The sequence below is a fragment of the Tribolium madens genome, unplaced genomic scaffold (genome assembly GCF_015345945.1).
Source record: "Tribolium madens isolate multiple individuals breed KSU strain unplaced genomic scaffold, Tmad_KSU_1.1 Scaffold_11;HRSCAF=98;Tcas5.2_LG3b, whole genome shotgun sequence".
Classification (NCBI taxonomy): Eukaryota; Metazoa; Arthropoda; class Insecta; order Coleoptera; family Tenebrionidae; genus Tribolium; species Tribolium madens.
Window position 1 is genome coordinate 1,029,107 of NW_025400975.1, and position 27,951 is coordinate 1,057,057.

The window sequence follows — 27,951 nt, forward strand, 5'->3', positions numbered from 1 at the left end:
TACAGGTAACATCTCATTTTATAAATATAACAACATGAAAACATTACAAGATTTATAAATTTGTAATAATGAATATAAAAGTGTAACAATTTCGTGTTTATTCAATTTTTTAGCAGTAAAGTGTGTTTTCGATCCAATCGGATAAGTTAAAGGTCGCTGCATCGGCGTCAGGTGAAGCAACTTGCTTAAATAACTCTGAAAAAAATACAATTAAGAAAATATTAAACATTATATAATTCTCACCTATCATTATTTTCAATTTAACGGCACACATAATAAAATCATCAAACTCAATTTCGTTGCTTTTATTTCCATATCGATGCATAAGAATATTTAATATGTGGTTATTTAAACTATATCCAGCCGAAGTCAATGCGTTTCTTAATTCAAAACCCGTCAAAGTACCAGATTCGTTTATATCATGTTGTTTAAAAATGTTCTAAAAATTAAAAAAAATATACAGTGTTGTCACTTATTGAAAAAATCGTACCTTCCAATGCCTGACAGATTCCCAAAGCCGTTTGAATTCCTCAAAATTCAATTTTCCTGTTCTGTCAACATCTAACATTGCAATCATACTGCGACAAACGTCTTTAGAAAATCCTTTATTTTTGGTTTCTAAAAGTCATCGAATAGTTACTTATTGCAGAGTTACATACAAAACTTTCCTCCCAACAGACTAAATTAATAATAATATAAGAAAATGATAAATTTGTTTATATCAAAAAACACTGAATTTATTCAATTGAAGTTTATTTTTTAGAGTAAAAGTAGTTGATATTTGATTTATTTTACTCCAGAGGGAATAAAGCGTCACTTTATTCCCTGTTGGGAGGAAATGTCTTCTATTACTAATCTAGACCAACTATTGTAATTGTTGCATGAGTTTGCTAAGCACCCACCAAAATGCGTTTCATTTAGTACGATGTCTTGTGTTGGGGTTGGAAGAACTTCGGCGAATGGAGTATCTTTACATAATGCTCCACAAAGGAGACTTAATATTGTCGTAAAAACGTTGTTTTGATCGGAATTGGGATGATTTATTTCGGGAGTAGCCCCAACGCTGTCCAAAGTCTTTGCTACAGTTGGCTCTTCTACAGCGGAAAATACTACATAAGCACAAAAGCTACAAGCAGTAATTTGTTTACAAATCATTTGATAAAAATGTAGTACAAATATGACAGAGATACTTCGAGTAAATAACGGTTTCCATTATAATAATACAGGGTAAAATAATTTTTACTGCCGTACCAAAGCTCAGATTGTTTTAACACTATTAGATATAAAAAATAAAAAAAAAGTATTACACAAATTGCAATTTTTCATTTGTAATTTCAAGTTTTCGAAAACTTTTTGTTAACTAAACCGTTGTATGAATCACATGAATAATTAAGAAGGGTCCATAGGAACTTGTTTTCTTTCCTATAATGACCTAAGAAATCACCCCCAAAAAATCTCTTAACGTTTTTTCCAGAATATTATAATAATACAGAAAATACAAGTCGTACACTACTTTTAAATCTTCTTTTTCTACGATGTTATTAATTGCCATAATAATATAAAACATAAAGTAAATTAATAAGTAAATGAACTATATGAATTGCAAAAAAAAATAATAAAAAACATAAATTAAGAAAAAAATAAGAAGATGTAAACAAGAAGTGATTATAAATTTGTTAATTAAAGTGACAATTTTATGGCACCTACACTGGCAGATACGGAATTTTGGACATCAAATTTATGTCAGTTCAAAAAATGTCAATGTAAGATACGCTTTTGTCATTATGATTAAGGTTGAACTATACTGAATAAAAAAATATCATAACTTTTTGATGGCCTTAGCAGCCATACAGGGTGATTCAGCTTAAATGACCCATTAGACCCCTCTTGGAAGACAACCTATAATACACAAAGCAATTATTCCTTGATTCATATTCGAATTTTGAAAGTTTCATGAATCGAAAAATATCGTTCTTTGATTCTCGATATTTTGAAAATTTAATTTTGAATCAAGGAATAAGTGAATAATGTCTTATGTGTTGTCTGCCAAGAGGGGTCAGGTGGGTCATTTAAGCTGAATCACCCTGTAGATATAAATTTGAAATTTTTTGTCCGTGCCGTTTAAAAATAAATTAAAAACCTCTATTTTTGGCAATTTTATTTTTTTTATTATATCTGCATCATAATCCTAAATTAAAATACGCTGCAGCGTGCGTAATTTAGCCTTTATAGCACGCTAAAATTTTAAAGTTGTCTAGGTAACAAGAAATAGTGAAATGTCTGAACCAATTACAACGTGAAAAAATGTACTTAACAACGTAACCGTCTATACGAAAACGATTCAGAAACAACCTTTGATAATTTTATTGTGTAAATTCACATGTTTTCAATGCTCATAAAAGATCGTAAATGAGCAGGTATAATAAAAAATAGCGTATAACACTCGTTTATAAGCGCCTACGACGTTAAAAGCACTCCGCTGACGCGTCGTGCTCTTAAACCCGTCGTGGGTGTTTTAAAGGCTTGCTTATAAACTAGTATTATAATATACTATTATAAAAAAAAACTGTACGGAAGAATTTTTTGATTTATTTTTGGCATATTGTAGATTACCTACTTATGTTACTGTATTTTTTTCATGCAATTAAATAATGCGTTTTTTTATAAAAAAAATTAAAACTATTGAATTTTGTAATCCGTTACAAATCCTCAATATGAGATAAAAACTCTGTTACTGTGTGTGTGAGGTACTTTTTTAATTCAGGAACAACATCCAATTGTAAAAAACCCATTTGTTTACTGTATTTCTTAAAAATTCAATTTTTCTTTATTTTGTTTGAAAACTTCTTTGAGCGGCTTTCCGTCTGTACACATGCGACGGAACGGTAGAGTAAATAGTTTTGAAAACTGTAATTTTGTAAGAGTAATTTTCTGTAAAAAGACTGAAAATTTTAATATAATTTCAAATTAGTTTGATTTGTTGTCATTTTTTCTCTAGTTATCAGGACAAAAATTACAAAAACGGAAAGTGAGGTTGTCAGTCGAATGATAAATGGTCCAAAATTCCATGTCCGCCAGTGTACATACAGGGTGTGTTATGTTTTTTGATAATTATTCAGTGAAAATACAAAAACTTTGCCAATAACAGTAACAAATAACGTTAAACTTAAAAGTCGCTGTCAGTTCATAGTGGCACTAAATTTGTAAAAATTGAATTGTTTAAATCCGACTTTAAACATATATTTGTTTTTTAGGGACATATCTATAAATAAATGACAATACTGAAAAAGTTAGGTTGGAGTACTTCATACTTAATTTTTTGTGTTGACGTTTAATGACATTGTTTTCAAATTAATTCAAAAAACCGGAACTGCCAACTTTCTCGTATAATTTATATATTATAATTTATAAAAACAAATAAATTGTAACCTCTTATAGTCCGGTCAAATTAGTCATAAAAATAGTGGTCAAATAACGAAAATTCCGACAGAGCTAAATTTTGGTTAGAAATAAAGTGTCAAAAATCCCCATCGATGTGTGCTAAGAAAGTGAATCGGGGTCAAAGGTCAAAATTTTAGGTTTTTTAGATTTTTTTCGAAAACGGTAAGTTTTATCCCAGACAAAAATTATAGATCTTAAAATTATCTACAAAAATGGCCTTTATACTTTTTTTTTCTAAAAATCACAATTCCTGAGATTTCGCGATTCTAAAAGTTGAAGGAGTAACGTTCTACATCATATGCACATACAGAGTGCGCCAGAACTCGCGCCCCAAAGACAAATGCCATGTAGGGTAAGGTACCAGGAACATAGAAGAAATTAAAAAAAATGGTGTACCCAAGATCTCCACCAAAATTTAGCTCTATCGGAATTTTAGTTATTTGAAATGTCTATTTTGACCGGACTATTAATAAAAAAGCGGCAAACAATATAAGTATAAAGCATTTTAACAAGCACTAGTCCATGCATCACATAACGCAACAAGAACAATAACTTAGTAAAATACAGTTACTACTTAGGTAGTTTGTAATAAATTAATAGGTAAAATTGTACCTACCCTTTCGAGTATAATGGTCTAAAATTTCTTTCAGTTCTTTCCAATCCACTTCTTCATCTTTTCCAGCAACGGTTTTAAATAGCTTAAACATAAAATCGTTCTCCTTTTTTTCTTCTACTGTTGGTTCAGGCTAAAAGTGTGTATATCATAAAACCGTATGCTTTTACATAAAAATTGAAATAATGTGTAATATGCACACAAAAAATATTCTTGCAAAAAAAAACAATATAAAATTTTGTGTTCCCGTATTTGTTACTTGCCTGAGCTTTTGTCTCAGTTTTCAATTTCCGGGAAACCTAATTTAAAAACAAATGTAATAAAAATAAAACAAACTAAAAAGAAAATTTGGTAAAAAGCTAATAATTTCAACACAAGTATTCAAAATTTTGGCAAAAACTTACCACAGGTTCACTCACTAATCCTATTTGTTGGTCATTCTCCCTAAAAATAAATATAGATAGAATAATTGTTAAACAAAAGTAAGAGGAACATGTTAAATATATTTTGTACAGGTTAAAATAATACATCTAATGAAAAGTTCAACAATTTATTTTTGTATTACGTTTAAATAAATACCATCAAAACTGAAAACACGTTATATAAAAAAACAAATACACCCTATAGTGAGATTAACAGTTTATTTTAAAATGTTTTTTCGATACTAGTTGTAAAAGGTACCATTATTTATTTGTCGAGAGACCTAGTGGTCAATAATAATTTTCACTATTGACCAAGGGTAATAATATATTAGAGGTGAGTAAATACCGATATTGAAGCGTATTATTTTTAAAACTATTATCATCATAAGTACAATTGCGGACACGAAATTTTAGACGATTTGTCATTCGACTGACATAAAAATGTAAAACGGGCCTCACTTTGTAATTTTTATCCTGACAGCTAGAAAAAAAATGACAACAAATCAAAATAATTTATTGAGCTTATGTAAAAACACTAAAAATAAATTTCAAATTTTAGTTTCAAACGTCAATCATAATGACAATAAAGCCTGACTTATATTGACATTTTTTAAATTGATGTCCAAAATTTCGTCTCCGCAATTGTACTAACGCAAATTCAAAATTAAATAAAAATCATTATAATTATGTCCTTAACTTTGAATTTGAGATAGGTATTTGAATTGTTAATGAACTCAAAGCTTTAGATTTAAGTGCTATTTTTATATAATTATTATTGTTAACTTATGGTGCAACAAAAAACAATATTTACAACGTGTAAAATTTTTAACAAAATCCCCTCTAAACAATTGTAAAGCACAACCATTATCGTTATTTGCATCATTTCAAACATTTAAAAAATGTTGCGAATAAGATAACATGTCAAAGCAAGTGGAATTAGGAAAATAGTGTAGTAAACTCCTGACAAAAATACGATTTTCTTTAACTCTACTCTGTTGACTAAAATAAATTACATTCTTCTCTTAAAAATACTTTCTTTTTGTTAGTCACAAGCATATACAGGTGTCCGGAAAGTCGCGCACCTCTATCTATAAAAATTCCAAAGTTATGAGAGTTTAAATTTTACACTTTGACTCCATTTATTTCTGTTAGAAAAATATTTTTTCAAGCTTTTTGCTATAGGCTATTAGAAGAAGAAACAAGGAAGCTGTATCCTAAATTATAACGCTGTTTAATGTTATTTGTGGTTTTTATTGACAAAATTTTTGTACCTTCACTAAATAATTATAAAAAAACATACAGATTTGTCAACAAGAAATTACCACCAAGGATTTAAATTTTTAGAAAAATTACGTTTTTCATGTTGTTTATAACTAGAATTTTTAACAGTAATTTTGAATGTCTAGGGTTGGTTACCCCTTGTTGTTGACGGTTGACGTTTTCTGTCAACTATTAATTGAGTTATCTATACAAACTGACAAGTGACTTAACCTAAATTTTTGACATTAGTTACGATATCTTTTGTTTGTCACAAACCAACCTAACCAAATGTATGGTGAATAGGTTATCACGAATATTCCTAAATCCTAGGGAGTGATTTCTTGTTGATACGATAATATACAAGATCATCAAATGTCAAAATTTTTTGACAGATAAAATTTGTTTTTAGCACCCAATTAATCCCTTTCAAGGAGATGCGCGACTTTCCGGACATCCTGTAATTATATTAAAAATTCCATCACCAGTTAGCAAAACAAAAAATTTAACGAAACAACTTATTGAAGAAATTCGTAATTGGATCTGAACTTCTTGAACCACGAGAATTTCTGTCAGGATCTGATGGGTATTGTGGGTATTGAGGATATGAAGGTGGATAAGGTTGAGGATTTTGTGGGTAGGGATATTGTCCATATGAACTTTGAGGATATGGATAAGGATTATTGGGATATGGACTCGCCGGTGGATAGGGAGTAGAGTACGGTTGTGGGGATGGAGCGTCTGGATAGGGATGTGAGGGCGCGCTGGGATAACTTGGATAGGGATTACGAGGTTGACGATTCTCTTCATCTTCATCATCAACCTCATTATCCCTAACTCTAGCAGGCAAATTATCGGAACAAGAACCATCATACTCCATGTTATTTTGATGTTCTGAGAAGACTCGCAAGAGAAATTCTCCTTCCTCATTGGGGTCAAATGTTGAAGGCACGATACAGTAGGTACCACGAGGGAGTTTAAAGCGACAGCTTACTTCACGCAAATTGATAAAACTGGGCGATCTAGCTACGGAAGCGTTGTATTTGAAGAAGTTGAGGTCTAAGGGTTTGGGAGCTCTATCAGGGTATGGAAGCTGGAAGAAAAAACAAAAAAATATAGCACATAAAGCGTAAATAAGAAGAAATAACTTACATAATAAATTGCAAATCCAATGGTTAGTAAATCTGCTCCAACACTGCGACGCATTTGTCGGCGATTTTTCTGCATGAGAGCAACAATCAAGGTGCATTTATCGTCATCATCGCCTTCATCGACTTCATTCAAAGTGATGCGATATTGGGGATTGTGAGAAAAGGTGTCTGTAATTTAACAAATTAAATTGATAATAAATATTGTTAAACTAGAGTAATTTTTCATAAAATTAATAATAAACAATTTTGGAGCTGATTCTAAAAATACCACACTATTTTGTAAAAGTAGTTGGTGTTATTGTTGTATTATTATAAATTACTAATTTAAGTTTTACTCGAAGTTTTTCTTAAAAAACCTTGAAAGACTTTTTTTCATCTCAATTTGTCCTTTTTCATTGAAAAATCCAAATTTTCGACAAATCTTTTTAAGAGTTACCTAGCAAAATAAGTAGTGTCAAATTATTTAAAAAAATCACATATTGTACAAAACCAACAATAAATAAGCACCAAAAAAAACATTATTTTTTCAGCAAACAACGTTAAAAATTTACAAAACAATGTCCTGTGAAGCAAATGTTTCACGTTAAACATTAACAAAAATAAGATAAAAAACTTTTTGATCGAAATTTAAATGAGTTTAAAACATAAGTGAAAATTGTAATTCAACATTCAATTCAAAATTTTCTTAAAAAAAACATTTAAAATAATCTTTTGTCACCAACCAGCGAAAAGAGTTTAATATTTTTCCCCACGCAATTTTGTTGTATTTTTCTAATGTGCCAAAAGCCAATTTTACACTAGCAAAAAGTTTAACAAATGAGCAAATTGAAACTTTTTTTATACACCGTGTTTTAAAATGATTTTCATCTAGCCACCTATGCAAAATAAAAATACCGCTTTAAAAATATTGAATCTAATAATTAACCTCAAATGTTAACTTATATCAATTGAGAGCTGTCACTGTTGACAGAACTATCTGATTCAAAAAGAGTAGAGCGGCACAGAAAAATATACATGTAAAGAAATTCTATAAGCGACTAGATGAAAATCATTTTAAAACACGCTGTATATTGTACAAAACCAACAATAAATAAGCACAAAAAAAAGAAACAAAAAAAAACATAAATTTTGCAGCAAACAACGTTGAGAATTTACAAAAAAATGTCATGTGAAGCAAGTATTTCACGTTAAAAATTAAGAAAAAGAAGATAAAAAACAGTTTGATCAAAATTAAAATTAGTTTAAATCAAAAGTGAAAATTGTAATTCAACATTCAAATTAACATTCATTCTCACACACCAGCGAAGAGTTTATATTTTTCCCCACAATTGACAAAACTTTGTTGTATTTTTCTAATGTGCTAAAAGGCAATTTTACACTAGCAAAAAGCTTAACAAATGAGCAAACAACTGAAACTTTTTTTACAGCGTGTTTTAAAACGATTTTCATCTAGTCGCCTGTGCAAAATAAAAATGCCGCTTTAAAAAATATTGAATCTAATACTTAATCTCAAATGTTAATTTATTTCAATTGACAGCTGTCACTGTTGACAAAACTATCTGATTTAAAAAGAGTAGAGCGGCACAGAAAAATTTACATGTAAAGAAATTCTGTAGGCGACTAGATGAAAATCATTATAGTTATAGAAAAACACAAACTACAGATTTGTTAACAGGAAATTACCACCTAGGATTTGAACTTTTAGAAAAATTACGTTTTTCATGTTGTTTGTAACTACAATTTTGAGAAGTAATTTTGAATGCCTAGGGTTGGTTACCCCTTGTTGTTGACGGTTGACGTTTTCTGTCAACCTGCTGTCAACCATCAAGCTGATAAGTGACTTAACCTAAATTTTGACACTAGTTACGATATCATTTGTTTGTCACCAGAAATCAACTTAGCCTAGACAGTAATTTCTTGTTGATACGACAATAGCTATTTGTACTCAAAACCTGATTTACATAGGAAAGAAAAATAAAACATGTTTTGTATGAGAAAACACAAATTTTACAAAAATTCTATCTAAATTAGTGAAATATTGTATTCATTCCGTTTTGTACATTTATTTTGTCAAATTTAAATTCTGTAAATAAAAACCCGACTTACACTAAAAAAACTAAAGCAAGTCGATTTATTTACACCACAAAATCAAACTGGAAAAACAGCGAACTAAAACCTGATTTACACTAGAGAAATAACAAGTATTATTGGTTTTTGAATTTCCCAAATTGTCACAGAAAGTCAATTGACAATATTTGTCAGTGAATCGAAACCTGATTTACATAGGAAACAAAAAAAAAATCAGTATTTGAAAACACAACTCACACTAAAACAAAACCTGAATCACCCTTGAAAAATAAATCAATTCTCTGATTTAAAATAGAGATAATTTTGCAAAAATACAATTTATATTAGAGATATAAAATATAGTGTTCTTTTTTGTATCAAATTTGACTTATACAAATAAAAACCCGACTTACAGTAAAAAAATTAATACAAGTCGACTTATACTAGAAAAAACAATGTACTAAAACCTGATTTACACTATAGAAATAACATGAATTTGTTTTTAATTTCCCAATTGATAAAGAAAGTCATCAATGGCGTTTTGAAATTGACATAATTTTGAAATACTTGAGTGTCCTTTTTATTCCCCAGACATGAACCCAATAACAATCCAATAGCAATCTTCGACATAAATTAATAAAAAAAAGGAAAATAAAATAAAACAAAATATTATTATTATTATAATGCACCACCAACAAAAGCATTTTTTGTAATAAGTCTTTTTCTCAAAATTAGTCTTAAATTAGGTAAATTTTATGAAAATTTAGGTAAAATAGTGTCACTCACCTAAAAAGTTGCGACACCCTCCTGCAGTTACGCCCCTCACCCATTCTCCTTCAAACACCGACATTACCCATTTTTTATTCCGACCTTCTGTCAATTCATCTTCTGCGAGCGAATCTGGATTCAAATTACAGATTTCAATTCGATTAAAATGTTGCTGGAAGTCTTTAAATGACATCCAGAATTCACCATCTGCATCAAAATTTAAACCGAGCTCTTCTTTATCCGAATCCGAAATGTAATGCCATTCAGGCGAATGGTCACTCCAAGCCCCATTCCATTCAGATTCGTTACCCCATGGATTTCTCAATCTCAATAAGGGAATCTTTCCAGAAACATTCGGTGTCGCTATATTGACATATTGGACTTTTGTGATACTGTAGGCGTGGCCTCGAATGAGACCTTCGGGGGTTTGAGCTTCAAGCACGTCAGGGTCCGGCTGTAATAATTAGCAATTGTTAAAATTGCAATTAATTAAAGAGTTTAAATTTTAATCAACATATGGTAAAACTCGAGGCGTGTCCCAAAAAGCATCATAATTCACCACAAATCCCTCGTCGGAGATTATTTATTTAATCATCAATTTAACTACTTTTGCTAGGCATATTTTTTATGTTGCTCAAGATTATATCTTTTAAACAACGCGGGGATTCTCCCATAAGCTTATTCGAGAGCACAATTTTCGTTTTAAACACAAATAAATCAAAAAGTTTTTTTTTTCAACAATGTTAAAAAAAAAAAATAATCAAGATTGGTAAAAGTATATTTTACCCAAAATTTAAATTATGTATGACTAGTAGATGAAAATCATTTTAAAACACACTGTATTTTGTTATAGAAGAACACACTAGCTATTTGTGACTCAAAACGTGATTTACATAGGAAAGAAAAATAAAACGTGGTTTTAATATGAGAAAACACAAATCATACTAGAACGAAACCTGACTTAGTAATTTACACTTGAAAAATAAATTGTTCAATTTATTTTTTGGAAAATTTTAGACAAATCCTATTTAAATTAGAGAAAATATTGTATTCATTCCTTTTTGTACATTTATTTCGTCAAATTTAAATTATATAAATAAAAACCCTACTTACACTAAAAAAAACTAATTCAAGTCGATTTATGTACACTAGAAAATCAAAATGAAAAAAACAGCAAACTAAAACCTGATTTACAATGGAGAAATAACATGTATTATTGGTTTTTGAATTTCCCAAAGTGTCACAGAAAGTTCATTCACAATATTTGTTAGCGAGTCAAAACCTGATTTACATAGGAAAGAAAAAAAAACAAATCCGTATTTGCATTAGAAGAATAAAACATGTTCTTTTGTATTTTTTTTTATTTGTATAAGAAAACACAAATTACACTAGAACAAAACCTGACTTAAAAAATGAATCAAATGTCCGATTTACAATAGAGAAAATTTTTGAATTAAAGAAATAAATTGTGGTGTTCTCTTTTGTGTAGGTAATTATTTTGTCAAATTTGATTTACACAAATAAAAAACCGTTAGGGTCCGGCTGTAATAATTAATAATCGTTAAAATTACAATTAATTAAAGAGTTTAGATTTTAATCAAGATCTGGCAAAACTCTAGGCGTGTCCCAAAAAGCATCATAATTCAGCACAAATCCCTTGTTGGAGATTATTTAATCATCAATTTATCAACTTTTGCTACACATATTTTACGTTTCTCAAGATTAGATCTTTTAAACAACTTATTATTTTTTTTTTCTAATCTGGAAAATTGAAGTCACTATTCAAATTCATATTTCGCTCATAAGTTTTTTAGAATCGTCCACTTCGATTCGTTTTAAACATGAAGAAATCAATAAGTCTTGAAACGATTTGAAAAATTTTAAAAATATGTAGAAAAAAATATTTAATATTAATTTAATAATTAAGATTTGTAAAAGTATAGTTTAAACTATGTATTTTCCGGAAAAAATTACTGTACCTTAATTTTTTTTTTATTATTAAGTGTAAAAAAAACATAAAGAGGGAATTTAATGGCTTTTTTCTATTTTAGGTCTGAAAATAAACTTATTTCGATACCAAAACCGATGCTTTAATGAGCCATTTCAACACCAATTCAGGTGCCGAAATGAACTAGTACAATTTACTTTCTAGAGGTTGGTAATGGTGATTTTCAGCGGCGTTTTGAGCAATTTCTCTTATTTCAGGTGGTGTGCATGAAATATTTGCAGTATAACTTGACACTTCAAAAACCAAACCTTGTGACATTTATTACCAAGCACCACTTTGGTGCAAAAGTTCCTAAATTTTGAAAAACCGACTTTTATGTTAAAAAAGTACATAAAACGCGCAAAATAGAAAAAATATCATAAAAAACTTGTTCCAGTCATTTGTGGGAACTCTTGCCTTACGAAACGCGTTCTTTAATATACTATTTTTACCACCGAATTCAAAACGCAAACAATTAAGAATTAAAAAAAAAACATTTCATGCGCTATTTTAATAATAATGTTAATTACCTCAATGGAACAACCCATCAACGACCACCGTTCGTAGGCTTTTAAAATAATTTTGAATAAATTCGGAGGAGCTGAATCCAATTCGTACATTTCGGTAACACCACCAGTAAAATCCTCCATTGCTTCGCATGTTGAACCTCCTTTAAGTGCTTCATAGGACCCATGCAACCTAACAACCAATTAGTTTTACAATATTGTGATAAATTATTTCCAAGATAAATTACTTAGCATATGCCTTTTCTAATAATGCACTCCAAAATTCGTTGGCTTCGGTTGAGTGTAAAAACACCAATTCACCTCGGTATGTAGGCAAACGGTCATCAATGACAACATCAATCCATCGTCCATACTGCCAGAATCTGGAAACAATCATTGTAAATTTTTTTCCGTAAAAAAAACCACGATTTTTTACCTAAAATGGAAAATCCCTGCATAGTTCTCATCAAACCCTTGATCGTCTGGAACAATTTGGAAGAAAAGTCTTCTATAGAGTGTTAAATTGGCAACAGCTGCGAGTAACCAACAATCACCCAATTCTCCTTGTTGTACATCAAATCGTGAAAAGCCTTCCACGAATAATTGGGGGTTATCAACAATTTCCTGAAAATTACATTTACCAATTTTATTTACAAAAAAAAGACACAATACCCCAGGTCGTCTCCACTCAAAACGTCGGTCTGGTCTGTGACTATAGAAAAGTGAAGAGTCAGTTGGAGGAAATTCAGGATCCTCAAATAGTTGACCTCTTTGTAAACACTGGTCCCGCAATTCGTAAAAATCTTGAGAGCCTTTTTTCGCTTGAAAACCTGACCCTTGTTCGCCATACTAAAAAGATTTTTTTATTTATATTAGCGTTTAGATATTTCGCAAACTGATTAAGTTATTTTACGCTAAAAATTCCCTGCTTCCGGTCATAACACCATTTCTCTCATTTGCTAATTAAGAAAACATATTTATTTATTTATTTATTAACGCCACTTTGTACAAGTACAAGTTTCAAACTACATTTAAACATTAAAATTTTGTGTTTTTTTGTATATGCTCCCAAAAATAGGTATTTTACGGACTCATTTCAGTCCACCTAAAATAACTATTTTTTTATTTTTAACCACTATTTTCAAGAAATTAATAAGAGGTTTGAAAGTGTTTTTAGAACCTTTAACAAAAATAACTATTTTTTTGCTTTATAGTACAACAGGTGTGTATTTTGTTACTTTTTTCAACATTTTTTTTAATTCTACAGAATTATGTCAATACAACTTCATTTTTGGATAATTTTTGTCTTTTTTTTTAACGAATTAAAAAACATTTTTGAAAAAACTGTAAACACTGTTTCATTATGTGTGTAAACTAAGGTTAATCCAAAAAATTTTTGGATCGTTTAGGTAATGCAGCAAAATTACACAAGATTGGACAATCAATAAAAAGAATTCCAATGTTTTCTACACACAAATAATTAAAAATAGTAGACAAAAGTCGCTGAAACATGGTTTATGTAAAAAAACATTATAAACAATAATACAAAAAAAAACAAAACAAAAGATGTAAATCTATAATTTCTTTCTTAATCAAAGAAATTTTCTATTGCACTTGCAGCTTCGATTTTTTTTTTTTTAGTAAATTCAATACTTTTAAAAAGTCTCAAACATTATCATCGTTTTTACAGTATTATAATATCATGATAACTTATCATTGTCATATACACGGTGATCAAAAAATGACGGATAACCTCGATGATGCATTCTTGAAAAAGCTTTGGGAAGTCCGTAAAAAATGTAAAAAAATCTCCTAACTTATTTTTTGAGCTATGATGAATTATGAATTTTAATAAGCTGACAACGTTGTAATGTAGCAGTAAAAATAATAAAAGTAGCGAACAATTTCTGTTTCTCACGAAACAAAAAAAAAATATATTAAATTATCCAATGTTGTCAGAGATAATTTTAGGCAAATTACACCTAACTTTTTTTTTTTAATAAAAAATTACTTGACCACGTTTTCACAAATAAATTTTTACTGTTGTTAACAATGAAATAATTCTCTGTGTTTTAGAAAAGATATAAAATTAACAAAGACCAGAATTATAAAACTTATTCGTCAACTTTGGTTTAATTTTTTAATTATTTTTTGTACTTTTTTTTATTTTTTTTAAAAATTTTTTAGAAATTTACCATAAGAAACGAGCTTATCCGTTATTTTTTGATCACCGTGTGTGTATACGATGTTCTAGAACTTCCTGAAAAAAATGTTCCATCTTAAAAAAATTAAGTGAACTTAATAAAATTAACCTAACTTAACACCATAAAGAAAATTTGTTGCAATTATTAAAATCTTTTGTTAATTTGTTAATTAAATGGTATTTTATATTACGAATAAACATAACTAATTTTTAATATCTCTCAGTAAATATACAGGGTGATTTTAAAATATGTGCAAATATTTTAATTTAATAGGTGATAGTAAAGCTCAAAAGAAGTCAAAACAACTCAACTTGCCCTATCCAGATAGGAACAAGACTTCTAACGTCAAAATCGACTTTTATTCTCTCAAATAGTTCGAATGTGTTAAGATTTTAAATAGGGTTGTAATTAGAAAAATGCTCATTTTTTAAATATGCTTCTAATGATATAAAAATAAATAGAAGTTCTAATTTAAAATAAGAAAAATAAAAAGCTTTTAAATTTCAAAAGTTTGATTGTAAATTGTGCACACCTGTAGTAATTCGGATCCACTAGACTTGATTAACAACACTGTTAGGCTTTATTTAATCAGTGCCTAGTATTAATTTTATAGAGAGGGCACTTAGTATTTTTTATTAATTTTTAAAAGTAAAGGTGCAAAACCGAATTTTTTGGTTTTCATTTTTTTTACAGAAAAGTCTGAAACAATTTGAAAAAAAAATTGAGAAATATGTAAATAACTAAAAAATAATAGCTTGCCATTTAAGAAAAAAATTTATCATTATAACGTCACATTTTTTTTAGCACATTTTATATAACCAAAAACATTTTCTCGAAATGCGACCTAGAATATAAATAAAGTCTACAAAATATCAACATTCCAAGTTAAGTAATAACTGAGCTACAGAAGAAGGGAGCTGAGATGAAGACCCTATATAATTTTAGGAAAATAATAATAAAATATAATTATGTAATAATAAAATAAAACAAAATAGAAATAGAAAAAGGAAAATACCAAATTTGTTTATTAACTAGATAAAAAAATATTTTTTAAACATAAAAGTTTCCTGGAATAAGCGCAAAATTGATGACAATAAATAAGAAAAAAAGTTCATTCAAACCAAAAATTTCAAATTTTTTTAATTAATTAATGATTGAAAATAAGACATTTTTTTAATTTAAAATCACTGTATCTTAAAAAATAAGAATTATTTTTTTGTAATTTAGAAAGAAATCAATTTGAACAATGTAAGCCTACCTTAAAAATTTTCTTTTCAATAGAATTACGAAAAACGTAATCCTTTCCTCGTTCTAGAGCTTTACTACGCGCCGATTTAACTTCAGGTTTAACTTTAGCCACCTTTGATTTAAACTCATACCTATTTCCCAAACCAGCTTCAACAAATCGCACGCGAGTTGAAGTTACTTTAACATTCTCATCTTTGAGTTTCAAAGGGTGCTTATTAAAAACCGATCTTGGATATTCATCATTATAAGAAGGCTTATACTGTACAGGAGCAACACTGTATCTTTTAAATCTCGAAATTGGTGAAGCTTTTTCCTTTTTTATATTGGCTTCAGTTATTTGAACTTTAATTTCACTGCGATACGTTTCCGATGCCATCACGCACTGCACACTAACAGAAGGCTTCAGGGAAACTGAAACATTATTTTCCTGCCTCGACAATCGCGGAAAATAGATTAGCTTATCACATTATATCCTGCCATTAAAATGCGTAGAATAATCACAAATTATTGAACTTTTTTCGTTTTGGTTAGTGACATTTTCATTCTCTTCAATTTTATTACAGCAAAGGTGATAATAACAAAGTTTTGGCATTTAAAGTTCTTTAAAAATGGGACACGGCATTAGTATCAAGTGTTTAATTAATAACAAACGTTTCTTTAACCAATCCACTTCAAGAAAAAATTTTTTTTTATAAAAATAATACCTTAAATTTTCTTCTCAAAATCTTTGGAGTAAATCGCATTATGAGTGCAAAAATGAAACTGCTGGCAAATACAGCAAAACACTAAGAATTGGGGCGCCATAAAATATCGATTTTGTCCTCTTTGCCGTTTATTAAAATGTCCAAAAAAGCACTATTTCACGTCCAACTCATCTCATAATTGAAAAGCTTGTTCCACTTACTTTATAAACTCTGTGGGGCTGAAAAGTGAGACCTTCTATCCGCGATTTCAGACAATAACGATAAAATGAATGGTTGAAATAAGGAACAGAAGCTGCACGTTGTGGAGTCGGTTCTCGAGGAGTTATTTTAACTTTTCTCTTCTTGGAAAACTAGAAGCTTTGTAGATTACCATTAAACACGTATGGTAAAACGTGCAACACTCACTAGGCCAGGCCACCAACTTCCTAATTTTGATTGCTGTTTTGCTTTAGAGGGAAATTCAGCAATTTGAATACCACTCAAAAGTTGATCTAATTTCTCTTTTCGAGTGTCCAAGTTATCCGATTCAATAACGGAAGCAACATTTTCAAGAAAACTTGCATCTACTTCTATTTTCTTTCCTGCTTTACTATGAGCTGAAGAGAAAGATGGGTGTTTGAGTAATAAAACTGACTCTTGAGATTTGTCAAAATCGAAACTTAATTTGTGCGGTTTTTCACGATGATGCATCTTTGCTTCGGAAACATTGTTGTTCACTTCGTTTTCGGGCTTATTCAGTTCAGTGACATTATCAAGGTTTGTATCTATTATAAAATCTGATTCTTCTGGAGTTAATTCTTTAGGTCTTTCAATTAGTTGAGGTGGAGGAATGCATTCATCCACCGTTGATACAGAAGAAGAAGCCTTGTCAAAATGTGCGTTTTCCTTAGGTAAACTCTTGGTTTCTTCTATATGTATTGCTTCGTCTGATGGAAATATATTTTCGGAATTCACAAATTTACAGAAACACGCTTCTTGTCCTTTTTTCTCTGGATCAATGTAAATTATTAATTTTTGTGTTGGAGACGTGTACAAGGTGATCTTAGATTTCGTCATATGTTTGTTTTGGACGTTTCATACTTTTAATTTTGTAAAACACATTCAAGATTTAACACAAAAATTGTGGACGACACATTAGACAAGATATGTCAATCACAGCTGATCATTGCATGACACCTATCAAAAACAAAAACTTGCAATTTGACAACAAATCAAAATGTGTTTTGTTATCTGATTATCGATTAGTAAGGTGATAAATAAAAGGGCACTTATTTGCTTGACAAATCTTAAGAATTGAGAAAAAAAAAGAAAATGATTTTTAAAGATAATGATCAACCTGACAGAAACACTAATGTTCTGATAATATACAAGGTGTTTCAGAACTCGCACCCCAGAAAAAAATTTCGAGTAAGATAAGATACCTGGAAAATGGAAAAAATGTTTAAAAAAATCCTATTTCTCAAAAAAATTGTCATTTAATTTTTGACATTTGACAATTTTTTTATGTTACTGATAATGTTATTTTAAAGTCGAGATCAATAATTATAATTAATTAATTAATTATAATAATTTATTGCATAGTTGGCAGCTCCTAGCCCACCACCTCTAGTGTTTGGGTTGTGTCTATGTTGGTAGCATAAATAACTAAATTGTGTCAACTATTATTGCAGACGCAGTACATGTTATATGTGAAGTATTCTAACCAAACTTTTCCAGAATTGTCATTTTTGATAAATATGTCCCTAAAAAAACAATTATATGTTTAAAGTCAGATTTACACAACTCAATTTTTACAAATTTACACTGGGAAGTGGCCACTATGTATTCACCGCCACTTTATGTTTTTTTATAATTTCTATAGATAGTTTTTTTTTAACATTTATTCCATGTTCCTGGTATATTACCTTACATGACATATTTTCTCTGGAGCGTGAGTTCTGAAACAGCCTGTATCTGATTACAAATAAATGCAATTTGGTTTTACTGATTTTTCAAAGTGTTGCTTAATTATTGCACAAATACTTAATGATCACAAATACAATTTTTTTTATGACAAAAAGCTCGAGTCTGTATCTAAGCTTTCATAACAGATTTGAGTGTGAATTGATAATAACTATGGTAATATCCTGATTTCTAACCTTTTAAAGGTCGGGAAATTTGTCATTACGTCCCAATGGTTGGGACATAATATTTTATGGAGAATTGTCAAGGATACAAGCCCATCAAATGTCAAAAACTCATTCTGTTTTTCCTATTATTTAAACAAATATAATTGTAGATAAAATAGTATACAAGCCTCGGTGGAAATGTCACGTTTTCCACCTCGCATGTAATCTACAAATTTCAAATTCAAATTATTGGTTAACTTCAAAAAATTGCAACTAATTTCAAACATTTATGTATCGCACTTGTTCTTACAGGACAACTTAAAGTTAATAGGGAGAAATAAATCATCTTCTAGGTGTACACAAGAAGGTATGCTTGGTAGTTTCCTTGTTACCATGATCTGGGCAAAGTACTCTATAAGGATCCTCCTGTCTTGTACAGACATTTTGTACAACACTTCCACAAGTACCACACACTTTATATGACTGGTATGAAGGAATAGGTTTTGGTGGTGGATTAATCACAGAAGATCTTTTAACAGGACATGTCTGAGGCAAGCAACCCACATTTTCACCAAAATTGCTAGCCCCATATGAAGGAACGTAATTATTACGTGCACCACTGAAGTAATTTGATGCGTTGCTGTAAACATTGTTGTAACCTCTGACACCCATTCCAGAGCCAAATCGAAAACCAGGCGTGTTTCGTGGAGTACATCTATCATAAAAACAAGTGCTATTTCCTTGATTAGGTGATAAAAAATCAACAACCTTGAGGAATACGTAGCAGCACTGCTACTTCTTGGAGAGCATGAAGGAGGAAAACCACCTGGTAACATACCAGTACCAGCTCCAAATCCAGAAGGACGCGAAGACATCATATTTTGCATAGCAGCCGAATATCCAGGAGCGCAAGGTGGCATCATCATACCACCACCTCCAGCTCCATAACCAAAACTTCCGCCGCCTGAACCATATCCAAAACCCCCAGGACCACCAAAACCACCACCCGGACCACCAAAGCCACCAAAACCCCCACCAGGACCACCAAAACTTCCTCCCCCGTAGCCTCCTCCAGGACCACCAAATCCGCCACCTGGTCCTCCAAATCCGCCACCCCCAGGTCCTCCAAAGCTACCACCTGGACCACCATATCCGGCACCAAGACCACCAAAAGCACCACCAGGTCCACCGAAAGCACCACCAGGGCCCCCACCAGGTCCACCAAAAGCACCACCGGGGCCCCCACCAGGTCCACCAAAAGCACCACCAGGGCCGCCACCAGTTCCACCAAAAGCACCACCAGGGCCGCCACCTAGACCACCATATCCACCACCAGGGCCTCCCCCTGTTCCACCATAACCACCGCCAGGGCCCCCACCTGGACCACCCCTTCCACTACCAGCGACACCTTCATGGCCTTCTCCTTTGCTACTTTTTCTTCCCCGTCTCCCGCTACCTCCTCTTCCAGAGCCTGTTCTTCCTCCAGCTCGTCCACTACCTGTTCGACCACTACCAGTTCGTCCACCTCTTCCAGTGGAATCTTTCTGGTCTTTTTTATCATTAATTGAAATTCCAACTCCACTTGTTGTAGGAAAATCGGAGATTTTAGTAGATTGTTTTCGTTCAGGAGGAGAACATGGTTCACATGGGTAATAACGAGGCTTGCATAAACTTGAACGACTTGGAGGACATGGTTCACAAGGATTACATGAAGGTCGAAAACGTATTGTTTTATAATAAGAACAGCATGATACACTCATACTTCATTGTATTACTAAAATTTTAAATTTTGCCGAACTATATGTCAAACATCATATTCGTAACTAAAATGTCATTTCACATACCTAACATAAGGTAACTATAAAAAAATGGACTTGGTGGCCTTTTTTATAAGTAGAAAATATTGGCAGTTAATAAATAACAATCAAGTAGAATAAAATCTAAAATAACTTGTAGGTTTTCAGTAAAAAATTTAATTGTCTTTATTGTCACGCAGAAGTATTTTAGAATGCAGTTGCTGCGATTGCAAGGTTACTGACTTTGTAGTTTCGGCAATTGTGTTCAAAGTACGACCAAACTGGAACACACACAGAGGAGATGAATTTATTAATAGGCCTTCTGGAAAGGAAAAGAAAAGAAGAGAAAATTTTTTGTTTTGTTTTTGTTTTCTATTTGCAACTGTTTTTTACAGTCATTAGGAAAATGTAAAAAACAAATATTATGGTATTACCACAATGGCAAACTAGTATTTTTTTAATTTACCATTTTTTATTCAAACTATAGAAACATTTTTTTATAATAGTGTCCAAATAATAATTGTTACATGAATGTATTTAGCTAAAGTTGATTTTTTCTGTTATTTATAGAACACTTGTACGTCATTTTCAAGATTTTTTTGAATCGCACTGTATATACTAGTCTAACGAAAGAGAAAGTCCTGCTATAAAGCAAGCCCAGAAGATGTCTTAGAATTCATGCTACGAGAAAAAATATTCGTGGTTTAAATTGAATTAAAAATCATAATTTAATAATAGATTTTTAAAATGGGCTCCATATCTTCCGGACTTACCCTACATTTTAATAAAAGAGTACTTGAACACTTATTTAGTTCAAATTTTTTTTACAACTTTTCAAGCCTAATTTTAGAAAACTAAATTATTTTATTCTTCGACACTGTCAAAATTTACGGTTTTCCTCCTGTGTAAGGAAGTTTTGACAATTGTTTGGCATTTCTCAATAAAACGTCAAATTATTTTTAATAGATTTAAAGTAATTTTGAGCCTTGCTCATCTTCGTGTAAATCGCTTCATTTCGTTAACACTCGTGGTTTAAAAATCCACTCGTAAAATAAAGCGTCACTCAAACTCGTAGAATAAATAACTATTACGAAATTTTGTATAAACGGACTTAAAAATCGTCTTCTTATGTCTACTTCAGCAAATTACGACAAGATTACTTCATTCTTTAACCCACAAACTAACTTATTTCAAGAACTTTGAGCTTAAAACGCACTTATTTGCTTCATTTTTAAAACAGATTTTTTTATTGTATAGATATGTTATTATCTCAAAAAATTTTACCTAAATAATAAAACAGAAATTTGTCGCTCTAGTTAAAAATTGCGGTAATTTAGATAATTCTGGGTATTTTTGATTCAATGTTGTTTATTTTTGAGCCAAAAATTCAAGATATTTTGTCAAAAAAAAAACAGAAATTCGTTCTTTTGAGTCTGATTAGTATTATCTCTGCCAATTCCGAGCGATTTAGCTCCTTTTTAACTCAGAAACACAAAAACAGATTTTGCACTTATTGCAATTATTTTTTTACTACCATTTCAGACAAAACGAAAACAGATTTCAATTATTACAAGTTTCAGAGTAAGTTTTTTCAAAAATAAAAATCCTTTAAATAAAAAATCGCAGTCGATCGCTAAAACATTTTTATCCACAAACGTCACAAAAATTACCACTTTTATGACTAAATATCACAACTAAAAGTTTTACCTTTCATCCATGGAGTAAAAATTCTATATTTACGCCTAAGCGTTTTTACTTTTACCATGAAATTGTTAAGATTTACCAATTTACCACTCCGTTCAGCTTCCCCATAAAAACTACACTTTCACTCCTAATAACATCTTTAAGTCCAAAATACGTATTAAACAAGTTATTCATACAGTAAATATTAAAAATACAAAATCGGAAAAAAACAAAGACACTTTTGTGTGAAATGTTCGTTGCTAAACATGTCTAAACATAATAAAATAGAAGCAAAATAATTTTATTCTAAAAATTTCAATGCTAAAATCAAAAACAAAAAGTGAGTAACAGGTTCGAAAGAGAAACATTATATAGACACCATTTCAATAAAATATACAGGGTGATTCAGCTTAAATGACCCACCTGACCCCTCTTAGCAGACAACACATAATACATTATTCACTTATTCCTTTATTCAAAATTAAATTTTCAAAATATCGATAATCAAAGAACGATATTTTTCGATTTATGAAACTTTCAAAATTCGAATATGAATCAAGGAATAATTGTTTTGTGTATTATAGATTGTCTGCCAAGAGGGGTGTAATGGGTCATTTAAGCTGAATCACCCTGTATAGGGTGTTTTCTCAAAGCCGATAAAATTTTATGGAAATAATTCAAGTGCTTTTGGAGGAACTAATGGATTTTAATTTTTATCGTAAAATTTTATCACCCTGTATATACATAACGAAGCCTTACACTGGGTGCGCCAAAACTAAAGTAAGATACCAGGAACATGGAAAAAATGTTAAAAAAAAATTATCTATAAAAATTTTGAAGTTATGAGGGTTTTAAAGTTTGCACTTTGACTATTTATTTCTGTTAGAAAAATAATTTTCCCAGCTTTTTTGCTATAGGCTATTAAAAGAGAAAACAAGGAAGCTGTATCCTAAATTGTAACTCTGTTCAATGTTATTTGTAGCTTTTATTGTCAAAATTTTTGTCCCTTTACTAAATAATTGTAAAAAAACATATACAAGATCATTAGTATCATTAAACAGATATTTAAAAAATGTCAAATGTCAAAAAATAAATGTCACAATTTTTTGACAGATTGAATTTTTTAAACATTTTTTTCATGTCCCTATCTTACCTTATTTGAAAATTTTCTCTAGGGCGCGAGTTCTGGCGCACCCTGTATAACCATCGATTTTTTAACAAATTATTGTTATTTTTCGATATAGAATATGTAATTGCAATTTTTCGCAATATTAAAAAATGTAGTTGCAAAAATCTTACCGGAATTACAGGTCCGTCCTGAATGCAAGCAAACAGTATACCATTCATAATAACTTCATTTATTTTTTAAACATCATGTAGTTTCTGAAAGTATATTTTTTGATTTTATGGAAAGCAAAGGGAATTTGGAATAATATACCATCAAGGTTTATTCTCCAATATAATTTTTTTTGTAATATTCTTTAAAATCGAAAAATGTACTTTCTTAACTTAAAATTATTGATTTATTTCATCACCTAGACAAAAATACTCACCCATGCATCTACTTTTTCAACTTTCTGTGCATGAATCGCAGGTTCTTCAACCGCCACCGCCGGTTGATCCAGACTGGGGTACATAGGCGGAGTCCTCCATGCAGAAGGATCAAGTTGCCATCCATAACCATTTCCATGCCATCCATAACCATTAGCTGCACCTGGAGGTTGCTGGTAATGTATCACTGGATAAGCATTTGCGTATTGTTGGTACGGAACCACAGGTGGAGCATGAAACATTTTTCTAACTTATCACTCAAATCTCTTTGGTATATTAATTGTATTTTTTCGAGACTGACACAACGCGCCTCGTTTTTTATTTATATTTTGGTTATTTCGGTATTTGGGACGTTTGAGGTTGTTGGTGGACGTTTTCTCACGTTAATCTGAAAATTATCTCGTGTTATAAATGAAGCAAACAGATTCGGTACATAATTACAGAGTTAGTAATTGTTTAGTTCATACTTTATTACGTCATTGTTTATTATTGAACTTAAATTTGAACTAGCCCTAATTACTATATTTAATATTGAAAATTCGATTCCTAACTAACCTTTACGAAAAGAAAACGCCACATTATCTGTGTTGAGTAATCTAAAATAGAAGGGCATTCGATGAAACGGGGTCATATTTTGCCGATTTTATCCATAAATGGAAATCTTACAAGTTTGGTAGTATTATAATTATAAAATTGCATTGTTCGGAGTACCGGTCTTAAATATGTTGATTCATAAAACACATAAAGATATAAAATGTGAAAACAAAGAATAATAAAAAAAATAAATTAAAGTTCTGCGAAAATTTATTTTATGCCACATAAACAATTTTGTATTAAAAAAGAGTAAAAATTAAGTACTATGAGGTCTTCCGAGGTAACACCTAATATAAGTATGTAAATTATGATATCCTTGTTATCGTCAAATATTCAAATTAAAAATATAAATAAAAATATTTGTACATGTTATTTAAAACGAATCTGCTCATATATTAAATAACTAAAAAATACCTAAAACTCAATTTGTAATACTTAATAGGTGCCTTCAATTTTAAATGTAGTTTACTATTTAAAATTCTAAAACCTAAGCATCAACTAATGACAATCCAATTTAAAAAAATAGTTATTTTCGATACAAGTGCGCTGTCAAATTATTTTTCAGGTCTGAGATCGAATTTTGCGGCACGAAGCGAAGCTGAGTGCTGCAGTGGAGGTCGAAGACCTGAAAAATAAGACAGCGCACGTGTATCAAACAACATTTTTTTATGATTGTCAGCGAAATTTCATAAAAAACGTGGATTTATTGAAAATTTTGATTTTAATTTTGACAAATGTCAAATCAAGTATATAAATTAAAAAATTTATATATTTAGTTATATACCACTTTTCACCTTATGTATCTAAGGGAACGATCATGAAAAAAGCATATTCACAATTTTCTTAAAACTAGGTTTTAAAATTTGTGTAACTTCCATTTTAATTGTCCTACAAATCTTTAATAATTCTCAAGTTATAAAAACACCATTCTAATCGAATTGTCAAAATGTATTCAAATTTTAAATCAACATAAAATACCGGGTGATTAATAATAATGAATGGCTCCGTAAAGCGACTTGATTTACTTTTTATATTACATTTGACAAAAAAATCAACTGTTTATTTTATAAACAAAAATGTCAAACAGCCTTAACGTTGGTACTTATCAGTGTTTCCAGTCAAAAAAAAACAAATTCTCCAGATTCGAACTGAAAAAGTGGCCAGATTTACACCAATTTCACCAGATTACAAGATTATGATTTAAATCTTTCCAGTAGTGTCGAAAGTTCACGATTTTTTAGATAAACTACGTAGTCAAAATCTCGTGAAAAAACGGCGTTTTCAACACAAAAATCTGCTTAAGCAAAGGCAAAAATGACATCACTTCGGTCTAGTTTTGTAAATTTCATCTTGTTTTTAACGAAATTTTGCGAAACAATAGCGTTTCTAGCAGAAAAATGTGCTAAAACACGAAAAATAATATAATTTTCGATTTAATTTGTTGTTTTTTTGGTTTGTTCGCAAAAAAAACTGAGCTTTTACAATAAAAACATGTTTAAAAAAAAATTTGAGTTTTTCGGCTTATTTTTGACTTAGTTTTGCTCAAAAATCAGTTAAATCGAGTGAAGCAAACAAAACAAGATAACATAACAGTCATTAGAAGTCAGAAAAAAAACCTTTAAGAAAATTTAAACCCAAAAACGTAAAAACATAGATAAATTCGGTATGTGTGAAAGTAGAAGTCATAAAAAACACTGTTAATAAAATTTGAATACAACTTGTAAAAGACTTCAAAAAGCAATTTTTTTAATAAAATTTCTGAGGACAAAAACGAGTAACAAACAAAATTTTGTAACAAGTAACACTAAAATTTTGACATTGTATTTTTTCTTCCTTCAGTATTTACTCTATTGCTATCTATTTTATTGAACTATTTCTTTAAATAAGGTTATCAAGTATTCGAATAATGTATAATTGCTTAACAAAAATTAAAAACAAATTAGTAATTTATTAGATAAATGTATTCCGTATTTAAATTTATGTTAAATTAATGACTGAGCCCAATTTTATTATTTTTGATATTTTTTAACATTACGTTACATATACTGCGTTCAAAAAACCGTACAATTCTCGGGTGGTTTTTAGAACCATAAAATTATTCTCAACATTGCAAACAAAAATCTCCTTAAGTAGATATAACTCTTGAAAAATGCAATTTTTTATTAACTACAGACGATAATTTTATATTTTATTAGTAACAAATGTTAAAACATGCATCTAGAATATTAAAAAATAAATAAAATTTTAAGAATAATAAGTACAACGTAGAAAAAACACTTTTTAAATGTAAGTAGAGATTTTCTAAAATTTATTGGTTTCTGTATAACAAACGTTTCAAATTATTGAGTGCAGGCTCAAAATGGTTCAAAATATATTGCAGCGTTGCCAACTTGTGCTATCTTTATAAACATACATATTTTCTAAACCACGTGGCTTAAAAAAATTATAAAAGCAAATCTGAGCTTCTATTAACATTTTGTATCACATACATATAGAAAAGTGTCCGACTTTTTTGAATCACCGTGACTCTCTTCTCGGACATATCAAATTCCGTCATGAGATTATTTACTGAATAGTCAGTTCTAAATTTGTATCACCCAGATGTTTTACAAAAAGAAAACTAACAGAAAAACCATTCCACTGTCTATATTTATTTCATCAGATACTCAAGAACTTGCAAATAAAAGTGTACAAAAATACTCAAAATCAATTTTTCAAAATATGTGCTACAATCTTATGACTTTAATAGATACACGAAAAAATATAAAATCAACAATAAAGAAACATTTAAAATACATGTAGACTTTTTGATTTCGAATGAGTGTTAAGACAGTTAAAAAATAAAATATGAACAACTTTAATAACTATAATAATAATAATAATTATACAAATAAAAACTTAAGTTTTTCCAACATTCGAAACCCATGAATCGTTTTCTTAAATTTTCAGTGACGTCGTATATGACGAGATTATAACGTCATGTACGTAGATCACCGTAAGATAATAATAATGAATAACTAACCAATGAGTCAAAATCAATTTTTTTCTTAAACAAAAGACAAAACAATTCGTTGATCAATCATTCAAGTAATGAACAGTATATTTTTGATATTTTTAAAATTTTAAAATTATGATGAGACTTAATATTGGAACTGTCCTTGACAATAATTGATCAAAATTATTATTACGTTATTGTTTCAATCAATTAATAAGGAAGAGCATTGTACCGCATTATGGTACATACAAAAATAAATTAGATCAGCTTATTTTTTTATACACATAATTACTTTTGCGACTGCAACTTTGAAACAAAACTTAATTACAGTTAACATGCAAAACTGCTATAAATTTATAAAAAACAAGGGTTAGTAAACCCAAAAAAAAATTATTAAGTTAAACTCAAAGAATCTATAGTCAAACACAATTATTTTTGTTAATTAAAAACTGAAATCGTTAAAAAATAGGTAGGTCCGTAGTCACACGACTGAAACAAAAACATTTCATTTTCATTAACCCAGAATAACATCGAATGCAAGTTATTGTTGCTTTGAGGTCTAAAATCCCAGGCGTATTAAAATAATGAACAACATGCTACAATTTCACAATTTTTGACAACCTTCACCCATTAACCATGGTACAACATAACTCACTTTCATTATTCACCTAACCTAACCAGTTAACAACTACGTTATTGTCTGTAGAAGAGTAAACGTACCTAATATCACATTCTTTCGAGTATTATCCAAAGCAGATCTTTGTTTCGTGTTAATAAACCTAACTAGGCATATTTGCACAACATCACACAAACCATAAACTCAACAACTCAAGCAAAGACGAACGATTTTGAGGGA

General features: G+C 30.0%; 2 protein-coding genes across 7 annotated transcripts; both read right to left on the bottom strand.

The window, feature by feature from the left end:
• Nucleotides 1-27,951, bottom strand: LOC123010576 (calpain-B-like). Of its 6 annotated transcripts, none has more exons than XM_044408033.1 (16): nucleotides 27,816-27,951; nucleotides 23,509-23,894; nucleotides 12,885-13,061; nucleotides 12,649-12,836; nucleotides 12,461-12,595; nucleotides 12,237-12,405; nucleotides 9,738-10,173; nucleotides 6,886-7,052; nucleotides 6,609-6,826; nucleotides 4,459-4,498; nucleotides 4,318-4,353; nucleotides 4,058-4,187; nucleotides 903-1,094; nucleotides 491-618; nucleotides 244-439; nucleotides 1-195 (listed from the first exon to the last, which is right to left on the bottom strand). In XM_044408033.1, the coding sequence occupies exons 2-16, from the start codon at nucleotides 23,746-23,748 to the stop codon at nucleotides 110-112; spliced, it is 2,538 nt and encodes an 845-aa protein (XP_044263968.1). In that variant the 5' UTR covers nucleotides 23,749-23,894; nucleotides 27,816-27,951; the 3' UTR covers nucleotides 1-109. The 6 variants fall into 6 exon arrangements, with proteins under 6 accessions (XP_044263968.1, XP_044263558.1, XP_044263644.1 ...); XM_044407623.1 differs by lacking the exons at nucleotides 23,509-23,894; nucleotides 27,816-27,951 and adding exons at nucleotides 16,569-16,718; nucleotides 16,774-17,539; XM_044407709.1 differs by lacking the exons at nucleotides 23,509-23,894; nucleotides 27,816-27,951 and adding exons at nucleotides 16,569-16,709; nucleotides 16,774-17,535.
• Nucleotides 18,750-20,628, bottom strand: LOC123010923 (glycine-rich cell wall structural protein-like). Its single transcript, XM_044408154.1, has 2 exons — nucleotides 19,245-20,628; nucleotides 18,750-19,191 (listed from the first exon to the last, which is right to left on the bottom strand). Exons 1-2 carry the CDS (start codon nucleotides 20,234-20,236, stop codon nucleotides 18,819-18,821), a joined length of 1,365 nt encoding a protein of 454 aa, XP_044264089.1. The 5' UTR covers nucleotides 20,237-20,628; the 3' UTR covers nucleotides 18,750-18,818.

Excerpts from the sequence above, each read along its gene's own strand:
- LOC123010923 (XM_044408154.1), bottom strand. The coding sequence starts at position 20,236 with ATGAGTGTATCATGCTGTTCTTATTATAAAACAATACGTTTTCGACCT. Across the intron at positions 19,192-19,244 it reads GCTGCTACGTATTCCTCAAG|ATGTACTCCACGAAACACGC; the intron begins GTTGTTGATTTT and ends TTTTTATGATAG.
- LOC123010576 (XM_044407623.1), bottom strand. The coding sequence starts at position 17,424 with ATGACGAAATCTAAGATCACCTTGTACACGTCTCCAACACAAAAATTA. Across the intron at positions 12,406-12,460 it reads TTAGAAAAGGCATATGCTAA|GTTGCATGGGTCCTATGAAG; the intron begins GTAATTTATCTT and ends ATTGGTTGTTAG. Across the intron at positions 619-902 it reads ACTAAATGAAACGCATTTTG|AAACCAAAAATAAAGGATTT; the intron begins GTGGGTGCTTAG and ends GATGACTTTTAG.